General features: G+C 39.7%; 1 protein-coding gene across 3 annotated transcripts in view; it reads left to right on the top strand.

Annotated features, from left to right (window-relative positions):
- Nucleotides 1–23,040, top strand: part of faf1 (Fas (TNFRSF6) associated factor 1) — a 332,733-nt gene that overhangs the window by 149,758 nt on the left and 159,935 nt on the right. For all 3 annotated transcript variants that reach the window (XM_069938594.1, XM_069938592.1, XM_069938593.1), the window contains exon 8: nucleotides 22,664–22,750. In XM_069938594.1, the coding sequence (XP_069794695.1) occupies nucleotides 22,664–22,750 (87 nt within the window). The remainder of the gene's footprint in view (nucleotides 1–22,663; nucleotides 22,751–23,040) is intronic.

Below are 23,040 nucleotides of genomic sequence, written 5' to 3'. Positions count from 1 at the left end.
AGAGTGCCTTGGTGTTCGATACTAGGAGCCTTACTTTGTGTAATATCCATAAATTGGTAATTTATGTATATCCTCTGGCTAAGGATGTTTGTGAGAGAGTGAGCAAGTTTAATGATGAAGTGAAGATGGTTACCTGGGTTTGCAATGGGATCTTGATCAGATGGGGAACTGGACTAAGGAATGACAGAAAACCCCAATTCCAGAGAAACTGAATAGGTCAAACAGTGTCCTTTATATAGTAAAAGTAAAGATATATGATGAACCAAAACGTCGGTTCTATGACATATCTCGATGAAGGGCTCAAGCCTGAAATGTCGGTTATATACATACCTTGATGAAGGGCTCAGGCCCGAAATATCGGTATGTATCTTTATCTTTGCTATATAAAATATGCTGTGTGAACTGGCATTGGATTTTTACTATAATCACAGTGTCTGCAGACTTTTGTGTTTCACTCTAAGGAATGACGGATGCAGTTCAACTCTGAGAAGTGCAGGGTACTGCATTTGGGTGCATCAAACCAGGGCAGGACTTGCTCTGTTAACTGCAATGCCCTTGAGTTATAGAGTAGGGGAACCTAAGAATACTGGCTCTTTGAAGATGGCAGTGCAGGGATACAGAGTATTCAAGAGAGCATTTAGGTTGTTTGCCTTCAACAGTTGGGCCATTAAATACAAGTGTTGTGACATCAACTTTTACAAGATGTTACTCTATACAATGGAGGTCATGTAGCTATAGGAAGGATATTATAAAGTTAGAAAGGATATAAAAGAGGTTAAGAAAGTTGTTATCAGGATTAGGAAAGTTATGAGAGACTGTAAAATCTAGGCTTCTTTTTCTTAGAGTATAGGAGGTTGTGGTCTACAGAAACATCACATATAAGATTTTAAAAAATGACAACCTGTTTCCGAGAGTAGGATTATCTAAGCAAGAAGTCATAACTATAAGGTGATGGGGATAGGATTGAGAAGGGATAGTTCTTCACTCAGAGGGTGTATAGAACAACAAAGTTGAGGAAGTGGGTATGTTAGCTTCCTTTGAAGAATTGCATAACCACATGTATTGGAGGGGTATGGGCCTATTATGGGCAAGTGGGACTAGAGCAGGAGGGAAGCTCTAGTCTTGTTTCGGCATGGACAAGTTGGGCCTTCTATCCTGTAAGACTGACTCTATAAAACAGTCTTCCAATGAGCATGATATCACTGAGCTAAAGCAAGAGCCTTGTGCTTTAAGTGTATGGTGATTTTCCTCTGAATTTGAATTCAGAAAATTGGGATCAACTGCACAACAGATACACAAACAAAAAATGTAACCATACCTTTTAATAAAATTTATACAGGGTATATGATTGAACAGACAATAAAGCAGTTCTTAATTATGTCTTACTATCAAGAATTTATTTGGACTGTATGAGGATGTGTCTTTTTTTTAGTGACATTTTTGTAATTGACACAACAATCAATTGGCTAATTCTGAAGTGCAGTAGTTTTGTTAAGAAGGTCAAAGCACAATCAATTAGCACGTGATTATTTCTCATAAGCAGCATATAAATGATTGACAAGATAATTTGTTTGTGGGAGTGTACTGAAATAGAGAAAAGTGACTGCTTGGTGCTCTCTTTAAACTTCAGAAAAATTGTGAGGCCCCAATGCTCCTGAAGAGTTTTACATTTCTTACCAGTACCTGTGTCCAGTGAGTTTCAGTGTTGGCAGCCCTCTCCTGAAGTCTCTGCCAATCATACTGAAGGCAAGATTTTCCATCTGTCATCATGAATCCTGTGCTTGTCATAAAGGATCATTAAGCACGTTGATGTTCAAAGATAGAATACAAAGTACTTGTACAAATGTAGTGAATCTGTAGATTTGAAGGCTGTACCATTTCAGTGATTTTTATTCAGCAAAAAAGGAAGGGAAAAAATACTAAGCTCTGTGCTCTTTTGGTTTTTATGTAAATATTTTAGCTTAATATGGCCTAGAAGTTGTTTCTTTGCCTAAAAATGCATTTAAGTTGTAAAATATGTGTTGGAATAGTGTCAATTTAGTGGGGTGACAACCATCCACCACATCAAAAATAATTTGTCATAGAAATTTCAGAACACTAGAGACAGTGATCAATTTTCTTTTGTAAATGTACTGTCTTGTAGTAATCTCAAAGTTATCCACAGTCCCAGTTTGAGCTGATGGTGGGTGGTGAATGGGGGCAGTCAGAGCCACTTGTGATTTATATTGTGATATAAGGCTGAGTGGAAATCAGTTGATCATCAGCAATAAAGATCAGGTGGCCCGAGAGGGTGAAGCAATTCAATAAATTAAGTGCTTTAAATATTTGCATGTCTTCCTGTTTGATGTGACATAAGCCAGATCACGGAAGTCTTGTGACGGGCGTTTCAGGACAATGTGATCCAAATACCACTACAGGGCTTTTGCAAAGGGAATAAAGTTGTTTCTGCAGCTTGATTGAATAATCTTCATGTGGTTGCTACAATAACTAACAGTATGAAGTGTCCAGATAAATTTCATGACAAATTTATGTGGAAATGTTGTATGATTCTCGTCTATACTTTTCAGTGAATTAGTGCTGAAATATCTAGGTATCAACCTATTGTGTAACATCAAGGCATATTTATTAAAAGTTTTGAAAACCACAGAAAACTGGATGCAGGAATTCAGAAATAATAAAGGAAATGCAGGACATTCTTAGAAGGCCAGGCACCACAGATGCTGCCTGACATTGAGTAGTTCTAGCTTGTCTTGTTTCTATTTCATTAAATTTTTATAAATTACATTACAAGAACTTGGCTCTAAATCTTTCTTTTTCTTTTCCAATCTTTTTATTATTATTATAATTTATAAACACATACAGTTCAAAGAGATATGAAAAATACATAGTAAATAATGAATTAATACAGAGATATTAAACAATAATATTGCAGAATAAAAATATATCATAAAAAAAAATTTTGGATCAGTTTAGAGTATGAACTATCTCTAAAAAAAAGATATAATTAATAAAAATATATAAAAAAAAGACAGAAAAAAAACCCCAAAAAGGAAGAAAAAACAAATCTGAATGAAAAACTTTAAAAAAAACCTACCGATATAGCTAAATCACGCCGATCTCATCTAACAGCCCAATTATCATACATAATCATAAAAAGAAAACAGAGCCAGATCAACTCACCACAAATGAAAATATTGAATAAATGGTCGCCAGGTTAACTCAAACTTAGAAGGGGATTCATAGACAGAGTTTCTAATTTTCTCTAAATTTAAACATAGTATAGTTTGGGTAAACCATTGGAAAACAGTGGGAGGATTAACCTCTTTCCAATTCAATAGTATAGATCTTCTAGCCATTAGTGTAAGAAAAGCAATCATACGAGGCTCTAAATCTAAATGTGATTCTTACTCATTTCAGTTATCTTGTGAAAATTAAGAAAAGAATAGATATAATATGTAATTTCTCATCCTATTTATGTACAATTCTATTGGAGGATGGTGAAATCCATAGTTGGAGTACAATTTAATTTAAGGAGAGATGGCATGGTTGGCGAAGTGGTTAGTGCAATCCCTTTACAGCGCCAGCAATCAGGACTGTACTTGGGTTCAAATCCTGCACTGTCCCTTAAGGAATTTGTATGTCATCCTTGTGTCTGTGTTGGTTTTCTCCAGTGGCTCCGGTTTTCTCCCACTGTTCAAAAACACACCGGGGGTATAAATTGGGTGGCATGGACTCGTGGGCTGAAATGGCCTGTTACCATTGCTGTAGGTCTTGATTAAATTTTAAAATGTACGTGTACGAGCTCCTGATACATGAATCATAGCAGGAAGTGAACGTGTAGAGTTCAAGGTTAAAGACAGAAGCCATCTCTGTTGTAATGTTTCTTGCTATAAATAGTTGCCATAAAGGAAGAATACTATTGCATCACAAACATGTTAGAAAGATGATGGTCTTCATGCGAAAAAAAAACAATCGTAAGAAATGTATCTGCGTATTACTGTACGAGGCAAAGGGAAAATCAGGAAAGGGTATGCACAATTGTTCTAGAAAAATCTTATTTTTAATAGTAGAAGAGAACATCTTATGAAATGTTAAATTAATTGATGATAACATTTTTTTGACAAATGCAATTTATATCAAATTTCAACAATGAACTTAAATACATGTTCTTGAAGGGCATATCCCAAGTCTTTATGTATTTAGTACATAGTGTAAGAGTGCCAAAATGAATATTAATGAGACATGACTGTAATTTATACTTATTGCACTGGAACAGCCTATGATGGTTAAGTAACTTTGTGCACTTGAACTTTCAAACATGTTTTTGGACTCTTATTAGCTACTCATTTCTGAATCTGGTTTTGAAGTTCCATTGTTCAAAGCAATTGCAGAACATATTGAGACAAATTTCCAGTACTTTGAAGAGCATCTTCCAAGAACTGGAGGTTTTGAATAGTCCTTAGATTTAGTAGAATGCTAGACTTGCCTTTTGTCTACAAGTGGTGTCTTCTACTTCAAATTTATATGTGTTTTTAAGTGGTTCTGGTTTCAGCAAAGGGCTTTTGCTGTGTATATCTTCAGACTAAATTTACTTTCTGGATATTCCAAATTTTTTCTTATTAAATTTCCCCACTTTCAATATACTTATCTGGCATCTACCAATCCCCATCGGTGTCGGATATTAGGGGTTTTACTGTATTGTGTCAGAATTGGATTCTTGATCTTCTGCTACTTAAAAGTAAAGGTGCTTGAAGCTTTAATATCTAAAAACAATCATGGCCTACACATATTGGGTCATGACTTTTAGTTTTGGTAATGGAAAGAAAGATATTGCTTTTACATTCAAAAATATGTAGAGTTGAATTCTTTGCATCATTCAAATTAATTCTATTATGTTTAAGTCTGAGCAAATAAACATTTATAGGCTTATTTACATCTTCATTTAACATTAAGGAGTGATTTTTGGATTTTATCATCCCATAATGATGATCTATCTTCTTAATTCAAAATGATTTGACTTGAAAGATTATTTTCTCACATCGATAGTTTTCAACAGCCATTATTTGATATGTATCAGTATGGGATTAAATCATGTTTGATGTACAATACCAAGGGGCGGCTCCTAATAAAGTATGCAGGTTTATCATGTGGAAGAAAGGATTGTCTTTAAAGTTATTATGGAATCATTGAATTTAGTTGATAAGATGAAGGAGGAGTTTTTATAAAAAACAGCATAATATCTATAGCACTAATGTTAAGGTCCAAAGATCATTGGTATTGAGGTGTCTTCAAAAAGAAGATAATTCTTGCTACATTTTCACTTGGAGGAAATGTTAACAGCAGGGTAGAGGCATGTGCTGATAGAAATTAAAATAAATTCGCTGAACTAAAATTTTAAGGCCTGTAGCAATTTCAAATTGCTTATTTGCTGTAAAGTTCATGATTATTTTATTGAATTATTTTCTTAGAATATGGAACATTAGCATCTGGTACATTAATAAATTTGGTACTTTGGTTAGATACATGTAGTGCTCTTACAGTAAAATTCCAAAGACCTACATCAAAATTTCAAAGCCAGATCATGTTAGCAGGAGAGTATTCACTTGATATGTTTTTCACATCTGAGAGGCAGTCCAAAGATGGCTCCACTACCAAGACTGAAGGCTGTTGATTTCTTACAGTCGAGATCTGACTCTCTGAATAGCTCAGTAGAGACATTTAAAATATTTTATAATATATTTGCATAATTAAAATGGAAATTACTAAAATTATTGAAATTAAATAAAATAATTACTCATCCATTCTCTTTCCTTTCGCCTTCCATGATCTATATTGATAAAATGCCTTCACTATCAAGATAGAGAATATTAACAGCAGCAATACAAGCAGCTCGAGCAAGAAAAGGAGCAGTGGAGAGACAGGGGAACAGCATTTTTATAATATCTGGCATTGTTGAAGAGAAGAAAAAATTGATGAAGCATGCCTTGTGGCAAAAAGGTTATAGATTTGTCCTGCATCAACCTGCCACTTCAAAGGTTTTCTTGCAAGGAGGGCAAAACAAGTTCTTCATAGATTATGTTTGTGCAGAAGAATTTGTGGACACACTGCCAGTTAATCAGCAAGCAGAAATATGAAAATGCTTTGACGAGTAGAGTGAGTTTTTCTTTTTCTTTAAATGAAAGATGGATTTATATAACGGTGAACATCTTGGAGGGGGGAGGGTTCAAGGTGATATGGACAGACTGCTATTGAGTCATGTGTATTTGTGGCAGATGCCACAACCTGTAAAATGGAGGGGGGTAATGTTGCATTGTGGGCCAAGCGGTCATGGTCCGGGATGGGCCGATTCGCCACAGAATACTTACCAGGGAAGATGGCGCAGGCTTCCCATCATCCTGGGGAAAAAGCCTGTGCTGTCGGAGTGCGTCATGGACGTGTCATGAGGACATTTCTGGTTTCTGCTGCCCGAACTGGAAGTGACTTAAAAGAAGTCGGAATGCAAAATAAAAGTCATTCCACTGGTATCTCTGACTAATGTCCATTTATTGAGAAGCACTGCCTTGGCAGATGCTACATTGGGGAACCTGACAATTCCAACAAAATTAGAACCTTTCAACAACTTTGCAGCCATGCAAGATGCTGCATCATCTACAGCTGCTGCTGCTATTAGAGCCCTTTTGGGCTCATCAGGCAAGGGCTTGGCTTCAGCTGGTTAAATCTCAGTTTAACCTCAGAGGCATCGTGGCTGAGGACACCAAATTTTCGTATGTAGTCACCACCCTGGATTCTGCTACTGCTGCGAAGGTGAGCCGGTCGGCATCTTGATAACTTACCAGTGGATGAGAAGTATATCTGATTCTGTCAGTTTTTACTGGACATGCTGGAACTTAGCAAGCATGAGCATGGTATTCAGGTCCTGAATATACAGGGGTTGGGTGACAGGAGCCCCTCGGACCTTATAATGGAGATGGTCATGCTTGCTAATGGCCATCTTGACTGTTTCCTGTTGCCAAAATGGACTTCAGTGACCCATACGCCGTCACTCTGGCACACCCCAGCAGAGTGCGGTGCACATGCAGCCAATATATTCAGCAGGCACTGTTCCAGTACTTTATGCGCCTCCAGGATTATGTGTGCCTCCTGCGACAGTACCATGTGCACCTCCTGTGGTGGCAGCGCAACCGAAGAGGGCTGACCATCTGGGTAGAAGGAGAGACTGCTGTTTCTATCACCGCCGCTGGGGGAGAAATGCCCAAAGGTGTGTGCCTCCATGTGCTTACCCTGCCACCAGGTCAGAGGAATCAATGGGAAATGGGATGGCTGGCTGTCATTAGTGGCCTCAGTGGCTGGCACTAAAACTGGCCTTCTTTATTTGTGTGACTGCCGTAAGTGGAGAGAATTTCTGATTGACACAGGTGCAGAACTCAGCTTGGTGCTGCCCTCGTTCTTTGAGAAAACGGGACCCCATTGCAAGTGGCCAAAGGAACTTTCATCAGCACTTTCGGCTGTGCCAAGTTACTATCTGTGTGGAAGGTGAGACTTTCCGTTGGAACTGTGTGATCACTACTACAGTGGGTCAGGCCATCCTCGGAGCAGACTTCCTCAGGGCACGTGAACTGTTGGTTGATGTGAAACATGATCAGCAGGTTCATGCAACAACTTACCAGACATATCCCCTGGAGTTCCGGAATAGTTTGTTTCCCTCGCTGGGGATGCATGCTCTAGATTCGAATGAGTACACTGCACTATTGGGTGAGTTCCCATCACTTTTGGAGACCAGTTTATGCAGCACTTTGACAGCCCATGGGGTTGAACACCACATGGAAACTACGGGGCCGCCCGTTCATCCCCAGGCCAGGAGACTCCCACCTGACAAATTTCTTCAGGCTAAAGCGGAGTTTGCAGCTATGGACGAGATGGACGTCATCTGGCATTCAAACAGCCTTTGCATGTGGTCCTGAAGCAATCAGGTGGATGGCGTCCATGCAGTGATTACTGCCGTTTGAATGATGTTACGGTTCCAGACAGGTACCCTGTCCCCCATATCCAGGACTTTGCTGCTCGCCTTCGTTTGTTGGGTCTTTTCCAAGGTGGATCTAAGATCTGGTGAAAGATTATCACCAGATTCCCATACACCCGGCGGATGGCCCCAAAAACGGCCATAATTACACCTTTCAGCCTATTTGAGTTTCTATGGATGCCGTTTGGCCTCAAAAACATGGCCCAAACTTTTCAATGGCTGATGGATGTCGTCGGCAAAGGCCTGGACTTTGTGTTTATCTACCTCAATGATATTCTGATTGCCAGCCTGGAGGTTCAGTGCCACAAACTCCATTTATCACATGTTTCAATGTTTTGGCAAATGTGGCCTCTTGGTGAACCTTGCTAAATGTCAATTTGGCCTCACCGCCATTGATTTCTTGGGACATCATTATAGTGCCTGAGGGGGTGAGGCCCCTTCAGCAGAAGGTCGATGTGTGACAGAGTATATAATTTTTTTGGGAGATAAATTGGGAAAGGTTTGTTAGAGTAGGTTACATACAAACACTTTAAAACAGATCTTATTTGAAATACTGGAGCTCTGCTAATGCTAGATATATTATTTCTACAGCTTTTTCAAGAGCTTTGAAGAGTGCTCAAGAGACTTCACTAATGGATTGTTGTTTACAAAAGGCAACAGATGAAAGATCTTGAAAAGAACTTGTTGTTGTAAGAGGGTCATGTGATTTTGCAAGCAGAGAGAGTCAAACAGGCTTTCTCTCAGAGAGAGAGATAGACGCACACACACACAGATCCCTTCCACAATATTACAGCCAGCAGAAGCAGGTGAGACTTGAACAGGACAAGCTGGCAAGCTTGTGGAAAGCTCCATTTAGAAGACAGCCTGGTCGAAGCCTTTGTGGTTCATGCAAGAGGAGAGGACTGGCTGTCTAATGTTTCACTTGGAATAAGAGAAACAAAAAAATCTCTGTGATGACCTGAAAGAAAGAGGTTATCATCTGGAGAACCCTGACGGGGCATGTTTCGTCAGTTGTGGATGTCCTGGAACAACAAATCTCTCTCTGAAAACTGACAAGAACCTTCCTGAGCAGTAACCATTTACCTTTCAAGTAACAAAGCCTGGTGAATTTTATAAATGTTAAATTTTGTGCACAGTATAAGAATTGCCTGCAACCAGTGAACTTGGAGGAATGAGAAGTGAGATTGGACTGTGAACCAAAGAACTTACTCACACATTACACACACGTGCATTTAGAATTAGAAGGGTGTTAAGTTAGGTTAATTAAGTCAATGGTGATAAGTTAAAGTATGACTCTGTTTACATGTTTAAAGTTAATTAAAAGCAACTTTTGTTGAAGTGACCATTTGTCTTGTGAATATCTATTGCTACTGGGTTTATGGCTGCATCCAGAGCTTCCCCAGATCGATCACGGCTAAAGGGCTTTAGGAATATCTGGGTCTGGTGATCTTTTATCACTGTTTTGTTCTGGCTGCTGCTGACATATTCTGTTTGCATTGTTCCCAGAAATTGATTCTGCATTCAAGGTGGCCAAAGCTGCTCTCAGGAATGCTGTGTTGCTGGTCTATCCTCTTACTTCAGCCCCTTTGGCACTCACTGCGGATGCCTCTGATAGGGTGGTCGGTGTAGTGTTGGAACAGTTTGCTCAAGGTCATTGGCGCCCCCTGGTGTTTTATAGTTTGCGCTTCAGGCCGCCCGTGCTCAAGTATAGTGTATTTGATTGGGAACTGTTGGCTCTTTACTTAGCGGTGCACCATTTCCAATATATGCTGGAAGGCAGAGCGTTTATGACCTATACAGACTGCAAGCCTCTGACATATACCTTTAAGAAGATTTCTGATGTGTGGACCACCAAACAACAGTGGTGCATATCTTTTATCTCAGAATTCACCATGGACATTCGGCATTTGATGGGGAAGACAAATTTTGTGGATGACACATTGTCCCAACCCTCTGTTTATATGCTTAGTGGTAGCTTCAATGTGGCGAAATTGGCTGTGGACCAGTCGATGGATCCGGATATGCAGAGTTACTGGACCACAATCAGAGGGTTGAAAGTGATAGATTTTCAACTACACCCACAGGGCCCCACATTATTATGTGACACTTCCACCAGTCTATCCCACCCTATTGTCCCACTATCCTGCCGGTGGTGCCTACTTGACTCCATTCATGGCCTTTCCCATCCTTCCATTGGAGCCATGGTGCATCTCATGTTCTCAAGGTTCATTTGGCATGGGCTGAGAAGGGATGTCATGCAGTGGGCCAGATCCTGTCAACAGTCAAAAATTCACAAACACATAAAGGACACAGTGCAGAATTTTTCTCCCTTGGACCGCTGGTTTGATCATATGCACATCAACCTCGTTGGTCCCCTACCAGTAAGCAGGGATATGAGGTATCTGCTCTCTGTGGTCGACTGGTTTACTCCAGCGATACCGAAACCTGTGCCTGGGCATTCCTCAACTACTGGGTGGCGAAATTTGGTGTTCCCACCCACATCTCCACGGATTGTAGGGGCCAGTTTACGTCATCCGTACGGACTGGTTTTGTGGATTTCTGTAGAAGCCAATTACATCATGCCACTTCCTGTCACTCACAGTTGAACAGGTTGGATGAATGCTTCCACAGGCACCTTAAGTCCACCTTGAAAGCCAGTCTCATGGGCCACAATTTGGCTTGGGTATTGCTGGGGATAAGGACTGCACCAAAGGAAGATTTTCCCACTTCATTAGCAGAAATGGTTTATGGTGCCCCTTTGACTGTCCCAGGTGATCTGCACTTTGACCAGCTGAGTGCGAAATCTGATGAGTTGGATGTCCTGCAAAGACTTCAGAACCAGGTGGCTGCACAAAACCCTACTCCGGAAAGACGTCATGGTGATCTGCCTTCCAGTGTTCCCGAGGACCTATGTTTGGTAGAGTATGTGTTTGTCCATCGGCAAGGACAGAGCACTCCACTACAAAGGCCATATGAAGGACCTTTCAAAGTTTTGCATCGTGGTGGTATGATCTTCACATTGGATATTGGCGAGAGAACAGACTTATTCACAGTGGACCGTTTGAAGCCTGAACATTTGGACTTAGCGTTACCTGTGCTGTATCGACCTCCCAAGTGCAGTGCATAGCATGTGCATGTTTTAATGGTGATTCGTGGGGGTAGGATGTAGTGGGCCAAGTGGTCGCAGTCCAGGATGGCCTGAATCACCATGGAATAATTACCAGGGAAGATGGTGCGTGCTCCCCATTGTCCTTGGGCAGAAGCCATGCTGTTGTTGTGTGTCACAGATGTGTTATGATGTCACTTCCGGTTTGGGTGCTTGGCCTGGAAGTGACATGGGAGAGTACGGGTCACGTCATGACATCATTTCTGGTTTCAGGTGCCCAAACCAGAAGTGACTTAAAAGAGGGCAGAATGCAAAATAAAAGCCATTCCACTGGTATCTCTGACTAGTGTGCATTTATTGAATAGCGCTGGCATGGCAGATGCTACAGCATATTATTCAAGCAACATTAATAGGGGTGGATTTTTGTTATTTCTCTTCATTTTTTTGAATTTTACATTTGCTACAGTTGTAAATCGATTATGTATAATTCTTTCTTCTTTTTACTACGTGGATTGCCGAGGAGGACATGTCTTAACAAGGTAGACAACAAATATTCAAATTGTCAAGGAGGTGTCAGGAGAAAAGTATAGAGGAAGTATCAGTAGACATGGATTAAATTATAGATCAACGAGTAACGTACTGAATTTTTAAAGTTTTGTTAATGGGTTAAATGGAAAAGTGAATAGAAAAAAGTATTGACACATTAAGAAAATGAGAGTAGATTTAGCTTTCTTGCAAGAGACTCTTTTAATTGAAACAGAGCATCAGAAATTAAAGAGATTGGGGGTGGAATGTTACAGCTTCCTCATTTAATTCAAAAGCAAGGGGAGTGGCAATTTTAATAAAAAGACCCTTCTGGTGAAGATACATAAATGTAGTAATTGACCCTGCTGGGAGATACATTATTGCACATTGTCAAATTTTGTCAGCATATTTATATATACATATATAAATATATATATGCCAAAAGTGGATGATGAAAAATTTAGACAAGAAATCTTTCTCAACGTGACAGAAGCACATGAGAATATATTAATAGGTGGGGATTTTGACTTTTAGATCCAGTTTTAGATAGATCAACTAGAATTATAACAAGGGCAAAGGCAATTAAAGCAATTTCGATGTTAATGAATGATTTGAATTTAATAGATGCATGGAGAAGAATCCATCCGAGAGAAAGATTATTCATTTTATTCAAACAGACATGATTCTTATTCGAGGATAGATTTATTTTTAACATCAGCACATCTCCAAGGTAGGATTAAACAAGTTGATTATAAAGCAAGAATTTTATCTGATCATTCACCTTTGTTAACGACAGTTACAATGTTGGGTGAAAGAGGTAGAGTAATAGGAGAAAGATAATATATTTAGAAAAAAAATTACAAAGACAGACTTCTTAGGAGAAACGTAGATAACTTATTAATAAAAAAACAAATATAGTATATTATAAACATATAGAATAGAGAAGGCAATAATGAAAACTAAACAGAGATTCTGTGAGCTAGGAGAGAGGGCCCATAAGGTCCTCTCTTGGGTGTTGAAAGCAGAGCAAGTCTCAGCATTGAGCTCATTACAAAGCAATAATCTCTGAGACAAGATAGTTTTCCACCTGAGTTTTATAAAGAATCTAAGGTTTTTTGATTCCTCCCTTTATGGAGGTATTAGCCCGGATAGTATAGAAGCACACTCTCCAAGAATCTTTTCTACAGCGATAATAACAGTAATACCTAAAAACTAAGAATCCTTTAAAATCATTCTCAATTAGACCTATTTCATTGTTAAATGCAGATTATAAGATATTTGGAAAAATTTTAGCAAATAGGCTGATGAAATTTTTTTCCAAAGCTGATAATTATGGTTCAGACAGGGTTTGTAAAAAATAGACAATCTGTGGCTAATGTAACTAGACTACTTAGTATAAATGCATTAGGCACAAAAGAGGGGATATTTAAATGTGGCAGTGGCAGATGTGGGAAAGGCATTTGATAAATAGAATGGGATTTTTTTTGTTCAGGGTGTTGGAAAGATTTGGATTGGGGCAGATATTCACAAATTGGATCAGAGGTTTATATAATGAACCTCTTTTTCTTCTTTGGCTTGGCTTCGCGGACGAAGATTTATGGAGGGGGTAAATGTCCACGTCAGCTGCAGGCTCGATTGTGGCTGACAAGTCCGATGCGGGACAGGCAGACACGGTTGCAGCGGTTGCAGGGGAAAATTGGTTGGTTGGGGTTGGGTGTTGGGTTTTTCCTACTTTGTCTTTTGTCAGTGAGGTGGGCTCTGCGGTCTTCTTCAAAGGAGGTTGCTGCCCGCCGAACTGTGAGGCGACAAGATGCACGGTTTGAGGCGATATCAGCCTACTGGCGGTGGTCAGTGTGGTAGGCACCAAGAGATTTCTATAGGCAGTCCTTGAACCTCTTCTTTGGTGCACCTCTGTCACGGTGGCCAGTGGAGAGCTCGCCATATAACACGATCTTGGGAAGGCGATGGTCCTCCATTCTGGAGACGTGACCCACCCAGCACAGCTGGATCTTCAGCAGCGTGGACTCGATGCTGTCAGCCTCTGCCATCTCGAGTACTTCGATGTTAGGGATGAAGTCGCTCCAATGAATGTTGAGTATGGAGCGGAGACAACGCTGGTGGAAGCGTTCTAGGAGCCGTAGGTGATGCCGGTAGAGGACCCATGATTCGGAGCTGAACAGGAGTGTGGGTATGACAACGGCTCTGTATACACTTATCTTTGTGTTGTTTTTCCAGACTCTTTTGTGTAGTCTTCCAAAGGCGCTATTTGCCTTGGTGAGTCTGTTGTCTATCTCGTTGTCGATCCTTGCATCTGATGAAATGGTGCAGCCGAGATAGGTAAACTGGTTGACCGTTTTGAGTTTTGTGTGCCCGATGGAGATGTGGGGGGGCTGGTAGTCATGGTGGGGAGCTGGCTGATGGAGGACCTCAGTTTTCTTCAGGCTGACTTCCAGGCCAAACATATTGGCAGTTTCCGCCAAACAGGACGTCAAGCGCTGAAGAGCTGGCTCTGAATGGGCAACTAAAGCGGCATCGTCTGCAAAGAGTAGTTCACGGACAAGTTTCTCTTGTGTCTTGGTATGAGCTTGCAGGCGCCTCAGATTGAAGAGACTGCCATCCGTGCGGTACCGGATGTAAACAGCGTCTTCATTGTTGAGGTCTTTCATGGCTTGGTTCAGCATCATGCTGAAGAAGATTGAAAAGAGGGTTGGTGCAAGAACACAGCCTTGCTTCACGCCATTGTTAATGGAGAAGGGTTCAGAGAGCTCATTGCTGTATCTGACCCGACCTTGTTGGTTTTCGTGCAGTTGGATAATCATGTTGAGGAACTTTGGGGGGCATCCGATGCGCTCTTGTATTTGCCAAAGCCCTTTCCTGCTCACGGTGTCGAAGGCTTTGGTGACGTCAACAAAGGTGATGTAGAGTCCTTTGTTTTGTTCTCTGCACTTTTCTTGGAGCTGTCTGAGGGCAAAGACCATGTCAGTAGTTTTCTGTTTGCGCGAAAGCCGCACTGTGATTCTGGGAGAATATTCTCGGCGACACTAGGTATTATTCTATTTAGGAGAATCCTAGCGAAGATTTTGCCTGCAATGGAGAGCAGCGTGATTCCCCTGTAGTTTGAGCAGTCTGATTTCTTGCCTTTGTTTTTGTACAGGGTAATGATGATGGCATCACGAAGGTCCTGAGGCAGTTTTCCTTGGTCCCAACAAAGCTTGAAAAACTCATGCAGTTTGACATGCAGAGTTTTGCCGCCAGCCTTCCAGACCTCTGGGGGGATTCCTCCATACCTGCTGCTTTGCCACTTTTCAGTTGTTCAGTTGCCTTATATGTCTCATCCTGGGTGAGGACCTAAAGCTGTAACAAATAGGCAGGTTTCTGCACCATTTCACTTAACTAGATCTAGTGGACAACGATGTCCATTATCGCCAGCTTTATTTATTCTAGCAGCGAGGTCTTTGGATCGTAGGCTTTATATCGGAGTGTCCTTCTCCTATGCAGGCTGCTTAACCTGACTGAAGAGGCCTGCCTCCCCTTTTATGTCAAACCGTATCTGGAGATCTACGACCGCTGTCCACAGTTATGGAGTGGTGCGCCCTGGAATCGGCATGCGTGCGTTTACTCCTGCCGCGGCCGAGTGCTCGCGGTGTGTGCGAGCTTTCTTCTGCCCCTCCTGCTGGGCCCTGGAGCCCCCCAGACAGGAGGCTCGATTACTTCCATGCCTGGCTGTACCACACAGGGTCAAGTGGGCAGGAACACACAGGACCACAACGATGCTGTTGAGGCGAGCCTGGATCAGCGGCCTGTCCGCGCGGCCAAGCAGAAGCGGCAACCTCTGGCTCTCAGGTAAGGGCCAGGCCGCTCAACCAGGATCTCGTGGGGGCGGTTCGAAATCTGCGGGCCGGCCTATGACTCTTGCACCCTGCACCTGGAGCCCCAGCTGGTCAGCGGGCTCCCACCAAACATGGACAGGCTAGGCCAGGGGCGAGCCCCAAGTCTGCGCCCCACCAGAGCAGCCTTGCCTGGAGAACCTCCGGGGTGATTTTGCAGATGATGCCGCTTTAGTTGCCCATTCAGAGCCAGCTCTCCAGCGCATGATGTCCTGTTTTGCGGAAACTGCTAAAATGTTTGGACTGGAAGTCAGCCTGAAGAAAATGGAGGTCCTCCATCAGCCAGCTCCCCACCATGACTACCAGCCCCCCACATCTCAATCGGGCACACAGAACTCAAAACGGTCAACCAGTTTACCTACCTCGGCTGCACCATTTCATCTGATGCAAGGATCGACAACGAGATAGATAATAGAGTTGCCAAGGCAAATACCGCCTTTGGAAGACTACACAAAAGAGTCTGGAAAAACAACCACCTGAAGAAACACACAAAGATCAGCGTGTACAGAGCCGTTGTCATACCCACGCTCCTGTTTGGCTCCGAATCATGGGTCCTCTTCCGGCATCACCTACGGCTCCTAGAACGCTTCCATCAGCGCTGTCTCCGCTCCATCCTCAACATTCATTGGAGTGACTTCATCACCAACATCGAAGTACTCGAGCTGGCAGAGTCCGCAAGCATCAAATCCACACTGCTGAAGATCCAACTGCGCTGGGTAGGTCACGTCTCCAGAATGGAGGACCATCGCCTTCCCAAGATTATGTTATATGGCGAGCTCTCCACTGGCCACCGAGACAAAGGTGCACCAAAGAAGAGGTACAAGGACCGCTTAAAGAAATCTCTTGGTGCCTGCCACATTGATCACTGCCAGTCGGCTGATATCGCCTCCAACCGTGCATCTTGGCACCTCACGGTTTGGTGGGCAGCAACCTCCTTTGAAGAAGACCGCAGAGCCCACCTCACTGACAAAAGACAAAAGAGGAAAAACCCAACACCCAACCAACCAATTTTCCCTTGCAACCGCTGCAACCGTGCCTGCCTGTCCCGTATCGGACTTGTCAGTCACCAATGAGCCTGCAGCAGACATGGACATACCCCTCCATAAATCTTTGTTCACGAAGCCAAGCCAAAGAAAGATTTATTCTAGCAATAGAACCACTTGCAGAATTTATTCAATCTGATCCTAATATTAAAGGATTTAAAGTTACTTGAGAGGAATATGATTAATTTATTTGCTGATGATGTTTTGATTTATTTGACAGAGCCAGTATGTTCGGTACATAAATTATATTTAAGATTGGAGGAATATGGGAAAGTGTCAGGTTATAAAATTAATTGGGTCAAAAGTGAAATTATGTCCCTCACTAGAGGGGTTTATACTCAATGCCAAAGGGATACCCAATTTAAATGGGCAGCGAATGGAATAAAATATTTAGAGATAAGGGTAGATAATAACTTTTTAAAAATTATATGAACTGAATAATTCACCTTTACCTAAGAAAAATGGAGAAGATTTGAATAAGTGGATGGTGTTGCCAATAACATTATTGGGAAATGTAAATATGTTAAGATGAATATATTTCCTAGAGTACAGTATCTTTTTCAAACATTACCAATACTGTTACCACAAAAGTTTTTAAAAGAATTAAATAAATACAAGAAAGTTTAATCAGAAAGGTGAAAAATGTTGAGGATTTCTTTAGATAAATTAACATGGAAATTTGAGTTAGGAGGCTTACAGCTTCCAAATTTTAAAAATTATTACAAGACAGCTCAAATGTGGTTTCTTGCTTCATTTTTTGAAGAGGGAGAGAGGTCAGCATGGATTAAAATAGAAATTGATAAAATAGAAGAGAGAATACCAGAAGATTTTATATATAAATAGGAACTGAAATTAATATCTGGTGAGAGGAATCCCCTTTGTTGAAACATTTGATTAATACTTGGAATAAGATAAACACTGAAATTGGAACGAGGTGGGAGGGTTATGTTATCTAAAATGGCTGACTCAAAATAGACTTATTCCATTTACAATGGATAATCAATTTTTAAATATTTGGTCTTGCAAAAGAACTATAAAAGATTGTTATGAAGGAAGAAATTTAATGTCATTTGAACAATTAAAAACTAAATATGGGCTACAAAACAATACACTTTTTTGTTATTAACAACTAAGGGCATATTTAAGAGATACATTAGGTCCAACAATGTCACTACTGAAATGTAGTGAAGTGGAGATGTTGAGTTTTATTAGACATATAAAAAAAAAAATTAACTTCAGCCATGTACATTTTATTGCAAAAGAGAACTCCTAAGCAGCAGATCCATAGGTCCAGACTGAGATGGGAGGCAGATTTAAATATTAATATTTGACAAATATTAATATTAAGTCAAAATAGTATGACAAATACAATAAATGTTAGATATAGATTAGTTCAATCTAATTTTCTACATCAATTATATTTTGCACTGCAGAAATTAAAAAGATTGAAATCAGATTTATCAGATCAATGCTTTAGATGTGGCCAGGAGATAGGTACTTTTTTTTACACTCTGCTTGATCCTGCCCTAAAATGAGACCTTTTAGTATAAACTTGGGCACATATTTGTAGCAGGTTACAGGAACTAAATTTCCACAAAATCCAATGTTGTTCTTATTAGGTAATATTGTAGGGTAAGGCCAAAATTGAAATTAACTATATATCAAAAGGAATTTGTAAACATTGCATTAGGAGTAGCAAGAAAATGTATAGCAGAAATCAGACTCTCATCTAGGTATGGAGCGATGGAACACAGAATGCATAGTTGTGTTCCCCTTGAGAAGATTACTTATATTTTAATAAGCAAATATAATGTATTTATGAAAATTTGGTGCCTGTATTTACAAATTGCGGGAATTTATTTATAGATATTTTCCTTAAACCAGTACCTCATTAACCTCCTTGGAAGAATTAAAAAATTAGAACCCTGTGGTGGGCGGTATCTTCTTGGCAATCGGGTTTCTTTTCTTTACTTTTTCTCTTTTTATTTCTTCTTTTGCTTTTTCCTTATTATTACTTATTTCTTTAGGGGAGAGTGTTGGGGGTTTGATACCATCAAGTATAATGAAACTGACAAAATTTTGTATTTTGCTATGATTACATGTATGGATAAAATTTTAAATGAAATATTCAAAAAAACTCATTATCATCAAATCTTGTGAATAGAAGTGAGTAAATTAAGTGGTGTTTTTATCCACATTTTCTCCAAGTTGGCTATTAATTTGTTAAATATTGTGGCACTGTTAAACTTGGACTGTCAACTTTCAGGACATGGCCTCGTGCTTCCCTTGTTATGAATTAAATTTTTATTAAATCAGTCTTCCTGAAGCTTCGTACCTGCTCTCATTATGTCTCATTAGTAAACTCCAACCTCAGTCGCCTTCCTTATGCCTGTGTCATTCTCTTGTGTGGCCTTGTCAGTTTACAAACAACAATTTGAAACATCTCCTTTTTATATTTTGTGCTTTTACAGTATGATTATACAGTTTCCTTTGAAGACTTTCTTTTGGAAGAATGAAAGGTTTAGATATAAAATAGCATGACTAATACAGGCACTTTGGTGGAATGAATTTTAAAATCCTTTTTAAGTAAGACTGATGCTTCTGCCAATACCCGAAGATACAGTTACGTCAAATTTCTCTGCTCAGTTAAGGTTTTGTTTTTAAGTAGGCTCTCCATCCTAATCCCTTGACACTTGTGCAGTGCCATCAATGCTCATATCAAATCATGCAAAATTGGGTTAGAGATGACTGACAAGAGACAATTAACACCTCTTTGGATGTTTCCAATGAAAATGTTGAATGCTAAGTTCCAGTCATAAAATGATAAGAAATTGTGTGGTAAGCAGGACCTTGTCAGATACACTGCTGGCACATTAAAAGGAACCGTGACACCAATAATAAAGCGTAACAATACTTGAATTTTTTTTTAAAAATCTACAGAGGCTATAAATCTGAAGTAAAAACAAATTATTTGTAACACTCAGTCAGCAAATCTTGAAAGGGAAACTGAATTAACATTTCGGGTTTTAGATTCTTCAGTCAGAGACTGAAAAACACTTTGATGGTATAACCTTGTCCCCAGCTTTCCCAATAGTTAATGTCCTTCATTCTTCTGAGTGTTTCTAATATGAAGAACCAAATAAAAACTGCTGAGCCAAATTATATTGACCTGGATGCAGAGAACTAATATCACTGGCTCTCTGTGCTCTTAAATCAAGTAGTGATGATTCAAGGTGACGTAATGAAAAGTTCCCCCTGAGTGCCCATTTCAGCTTAAATCAGAATATCATGGTGGGATCTGTGATTTGTCTGGTGTCAAAATTGTAAAGAAAATTAGCAGCCATTAAATTTCTCTGTGATTTGTTGTTAAACTTGAAGTCATTAAAATATTTACATTTTTTAAAAATGCTAAATTAGAAATTTAAGACCATTCTTGGAAATAATTAGAAAACATTCAAAACTGTTTTTTAGACTTGACTTCACTCAGAATTCCCATTGAAATCATATCTGACCTGCCATAGGATCGGAAGATCTGCTCTCCAGGGAATCTCAGCAAGATTGGGTGCTCCTCTATAATGGACTGTTGTTATAGTTCCAATACCATTCTTAATTTGGTGAGACTTGGGCCTTTAAATTTTCCAGTGCACATTGGAAATTTTGGACTTGCCAAAATTTCAACTGCTGAATTGATTAAATTGCTGCCTCCAGTCCACTAAGCAATATCCCATTCAAAATCAATTAAAACAGTTAAAGCATTATTAGTAATTTAAAAAGGAAACCGCTTAAACAATTTTGGCCTCTTAAATAATTAAAATCATCACAGCAAACAGTTAAATAATTAAAATGTGTAAATTACCCTTCCCTGTAGTTATTCCTGCTCTTGAAAATGAATGAACTTGCTGTTTGTGCATCAACCACATTTGTGCATCAACACTGCACACCATGCGGAGTCCAACATCTAAGCCAGCTAGGAAACGATGAGCAGAACATGGCCTAGAAGTTCAGGATTTTAGTGTTTGAACTGAAGTGCTGAACTTGATATAAAATGAGTTCTAGCAATTATGTGTGGAGTTGCCCGCATTTTCCACCAAAACCCCACCCGATTATAATTGACCAAAAATACAAATGCTCTGTATTTATCCTGTGTTCTTATAACACCCGTTTTCATTAAAAAATGATGGTGTTGGCACATTATTCATGATTCCAAAATTGATTAAGGTTAAATAAAATCTTAGTACCTTCATTGTTTTTAAATATTTAACTCTGTTAGATTTTATATATATTTGTGTAGTAGGAGGTACCTAATATTCTTCTCTTTAAAATAAGTGTGTGAAATGTGTTTAATATCCTTTTACCCAACTGTAGATATTAGTTGGATCTTGGGTAGTTTGTTACTTGGCTGTGTTACGAGCCCAGAGGACCCCAAAATCCAGCAGCAATAGATATTCATCAAGACAAATGGTTACTTCAACAAAAGTTGCTTTTGATTATCTTTAAACAGAAAAACAGAATCACTCTTTAACTTATCTAACAACCCCCTTCTAATTCTAAGCACACATGTGTGTAATGTGTGTGTAAGTTCAGAAAAGTTATTTGGTTCACAGTCCAATCTCACTTCTCATTCCTCCAAGTTCACTGGTTGCAGGCAATTCTTATACTATGCACAGAATTTAACATTTATAAAGTTCACCAGGCTTTGGTGCTTGAAAGGTAAATGGTTACCGCTCAGAAAGGTTCTTGTCGGTTTTCAGAGAGAGATTTGTTGTACGCTGTACACCCACAACTGATTCCTTTCAATCGGCCACTTCAGTGTCTTGCTGACGAAACTTGCCCCCTCAGGGTTCTCCAGATGATAACCTCTTTCTTTCAGGTCACCACAGTTTTTTTTGTTTCTCTTATTTCAAATGAAACATTAGACAGCCAGTCCTCTCTCTTTGCATGAACCATAAGGACTTTGACCAGGCTGAACTAAGCACTCACAACCCATGTTCCAAAATGGGGTTTTCCACAAGCTTGTCCTGTTCCAGTCCCAGTTGCTGCTGCTGACTGTAAAACTGTAGAAACCGATCTCTGTGTGTGTCTCTCTCTCAGAGAGAAAAAGCCTATTTGACCCTCTCTGCTTGAAAAACCACATGACCCCCATAGAACAGCAAGTTCCACTCCAGACAGAATGCGGCTCCGACAAGTTCTTTCATCTGTGGCCTTTTTGTAAACAACAATCCATTAATGAAGTCTCTTGGGATCTCTCCAAAGCTCCTGAAAAGGCTGTTGGCCCTGATGTGTCTAGCATGAGCAGAGCTCCAGTATTTTAAATAAGATTTGTTTTAAAGTGTTTGTATGTGACCTACACTAACAAATCTGCCCCAATTTATCTCCCAAAAACATATCTATGTACTGTCACAGCTGCCCATGATGATATTAGGTAATACCTGCCAGCAGTTCATCAAATGATCAGAAGCCTGAAGTTGTACACTGAAGGAACAAGAAAAGTTTTAGCTTCACATAAGAGAAAGAAAAATATTTGGCTTTACCTTGGTAGTCACTTTATTAACATTTGGTCATACCACAAAAGTATCCACAAAAAAAAATCAGTTTCACATATCAATGATATTATTTAGTCAGACTCATAATACTGTACTGAGGTTACTGCATATCAGTGATATTATTTAGCACATTGCATTTATAGATGCTTAAAAAATATAAGGTCAGCAATAAATATTTCTAATTCAAGAGAAGTTAACTAAAAAGAAATGACTGTTTAACAACTCTTAATTGAGCAACCCAAATCATAGTGAAATGTAGAATTTGTCAGACCTGATAGAAAATATAAAAAATCATGGGGTCTTCTGTTGTTTATTCTTAACAACAATGCAGTGTTCATCATTCTTCGTTGAATGATGTCTTTGGCAACATTGCCTTCTATTTTGAAAATATTTTGAAGATCAAAGGACATGAAATTGACTTATCGTAACATGCAGAGAGTAGTTATTCAAGACATGCTGAAATGTACTGTATGTTTAGATGACTTTTAATAAAAACAAAATGAAATTTATTGTGTCCTTTTTAAACTTTTTTTTTCCAGGTAAAGCGCAACATATTTGACCTCACAAACATTCATGTCCGCCATCAGATATGGGAAGGTTGGCCGACTTCTGCTGAGGATGATTCTGTGAGTGCAACATATTTTCAAAGAATTTTACTATGCTTCAATCTTTAGAATTGTGTATTGAATAGGCAGATATTTTCTTTCAGCAGATGCTCTTTTATGTACTCTTTTGCATTTGTTAGTGTGTGGTTTTGATATTTTCATTATGACCATTGTAACCATTAGCCAAACATCTTGCATAATTGAAGAGAAGCGTAGGGCACGAGAGCTTACTTTTCAGATTTGCCCATGGTTGAGAATAGTCAGCTGTATAAACATTTCAAGATGTTTTAGTATCTGAATGCACAAAGGCT

Source organism: Narcine bancroftii, chromosome 5 (genome assembly GCF_036971445.1).
Source record: "Narcine bancroftii isolate sNarBan1 chromosome 5, sNarBan1.hap1, whole genome shotgun sequence".
Classification (NCBI taxonomy): domain Eukaryota; kingdom Metazoa; phylum Chordata; class Chondrichthyes; order Torpediniformes; family Narcinidae; genus Narcine; species Narcine bancroftii.
Note: the sequence above shows the minus strand (reverse complement) of the source record. Positions and strands in the feature narration are given on the sequence as shown.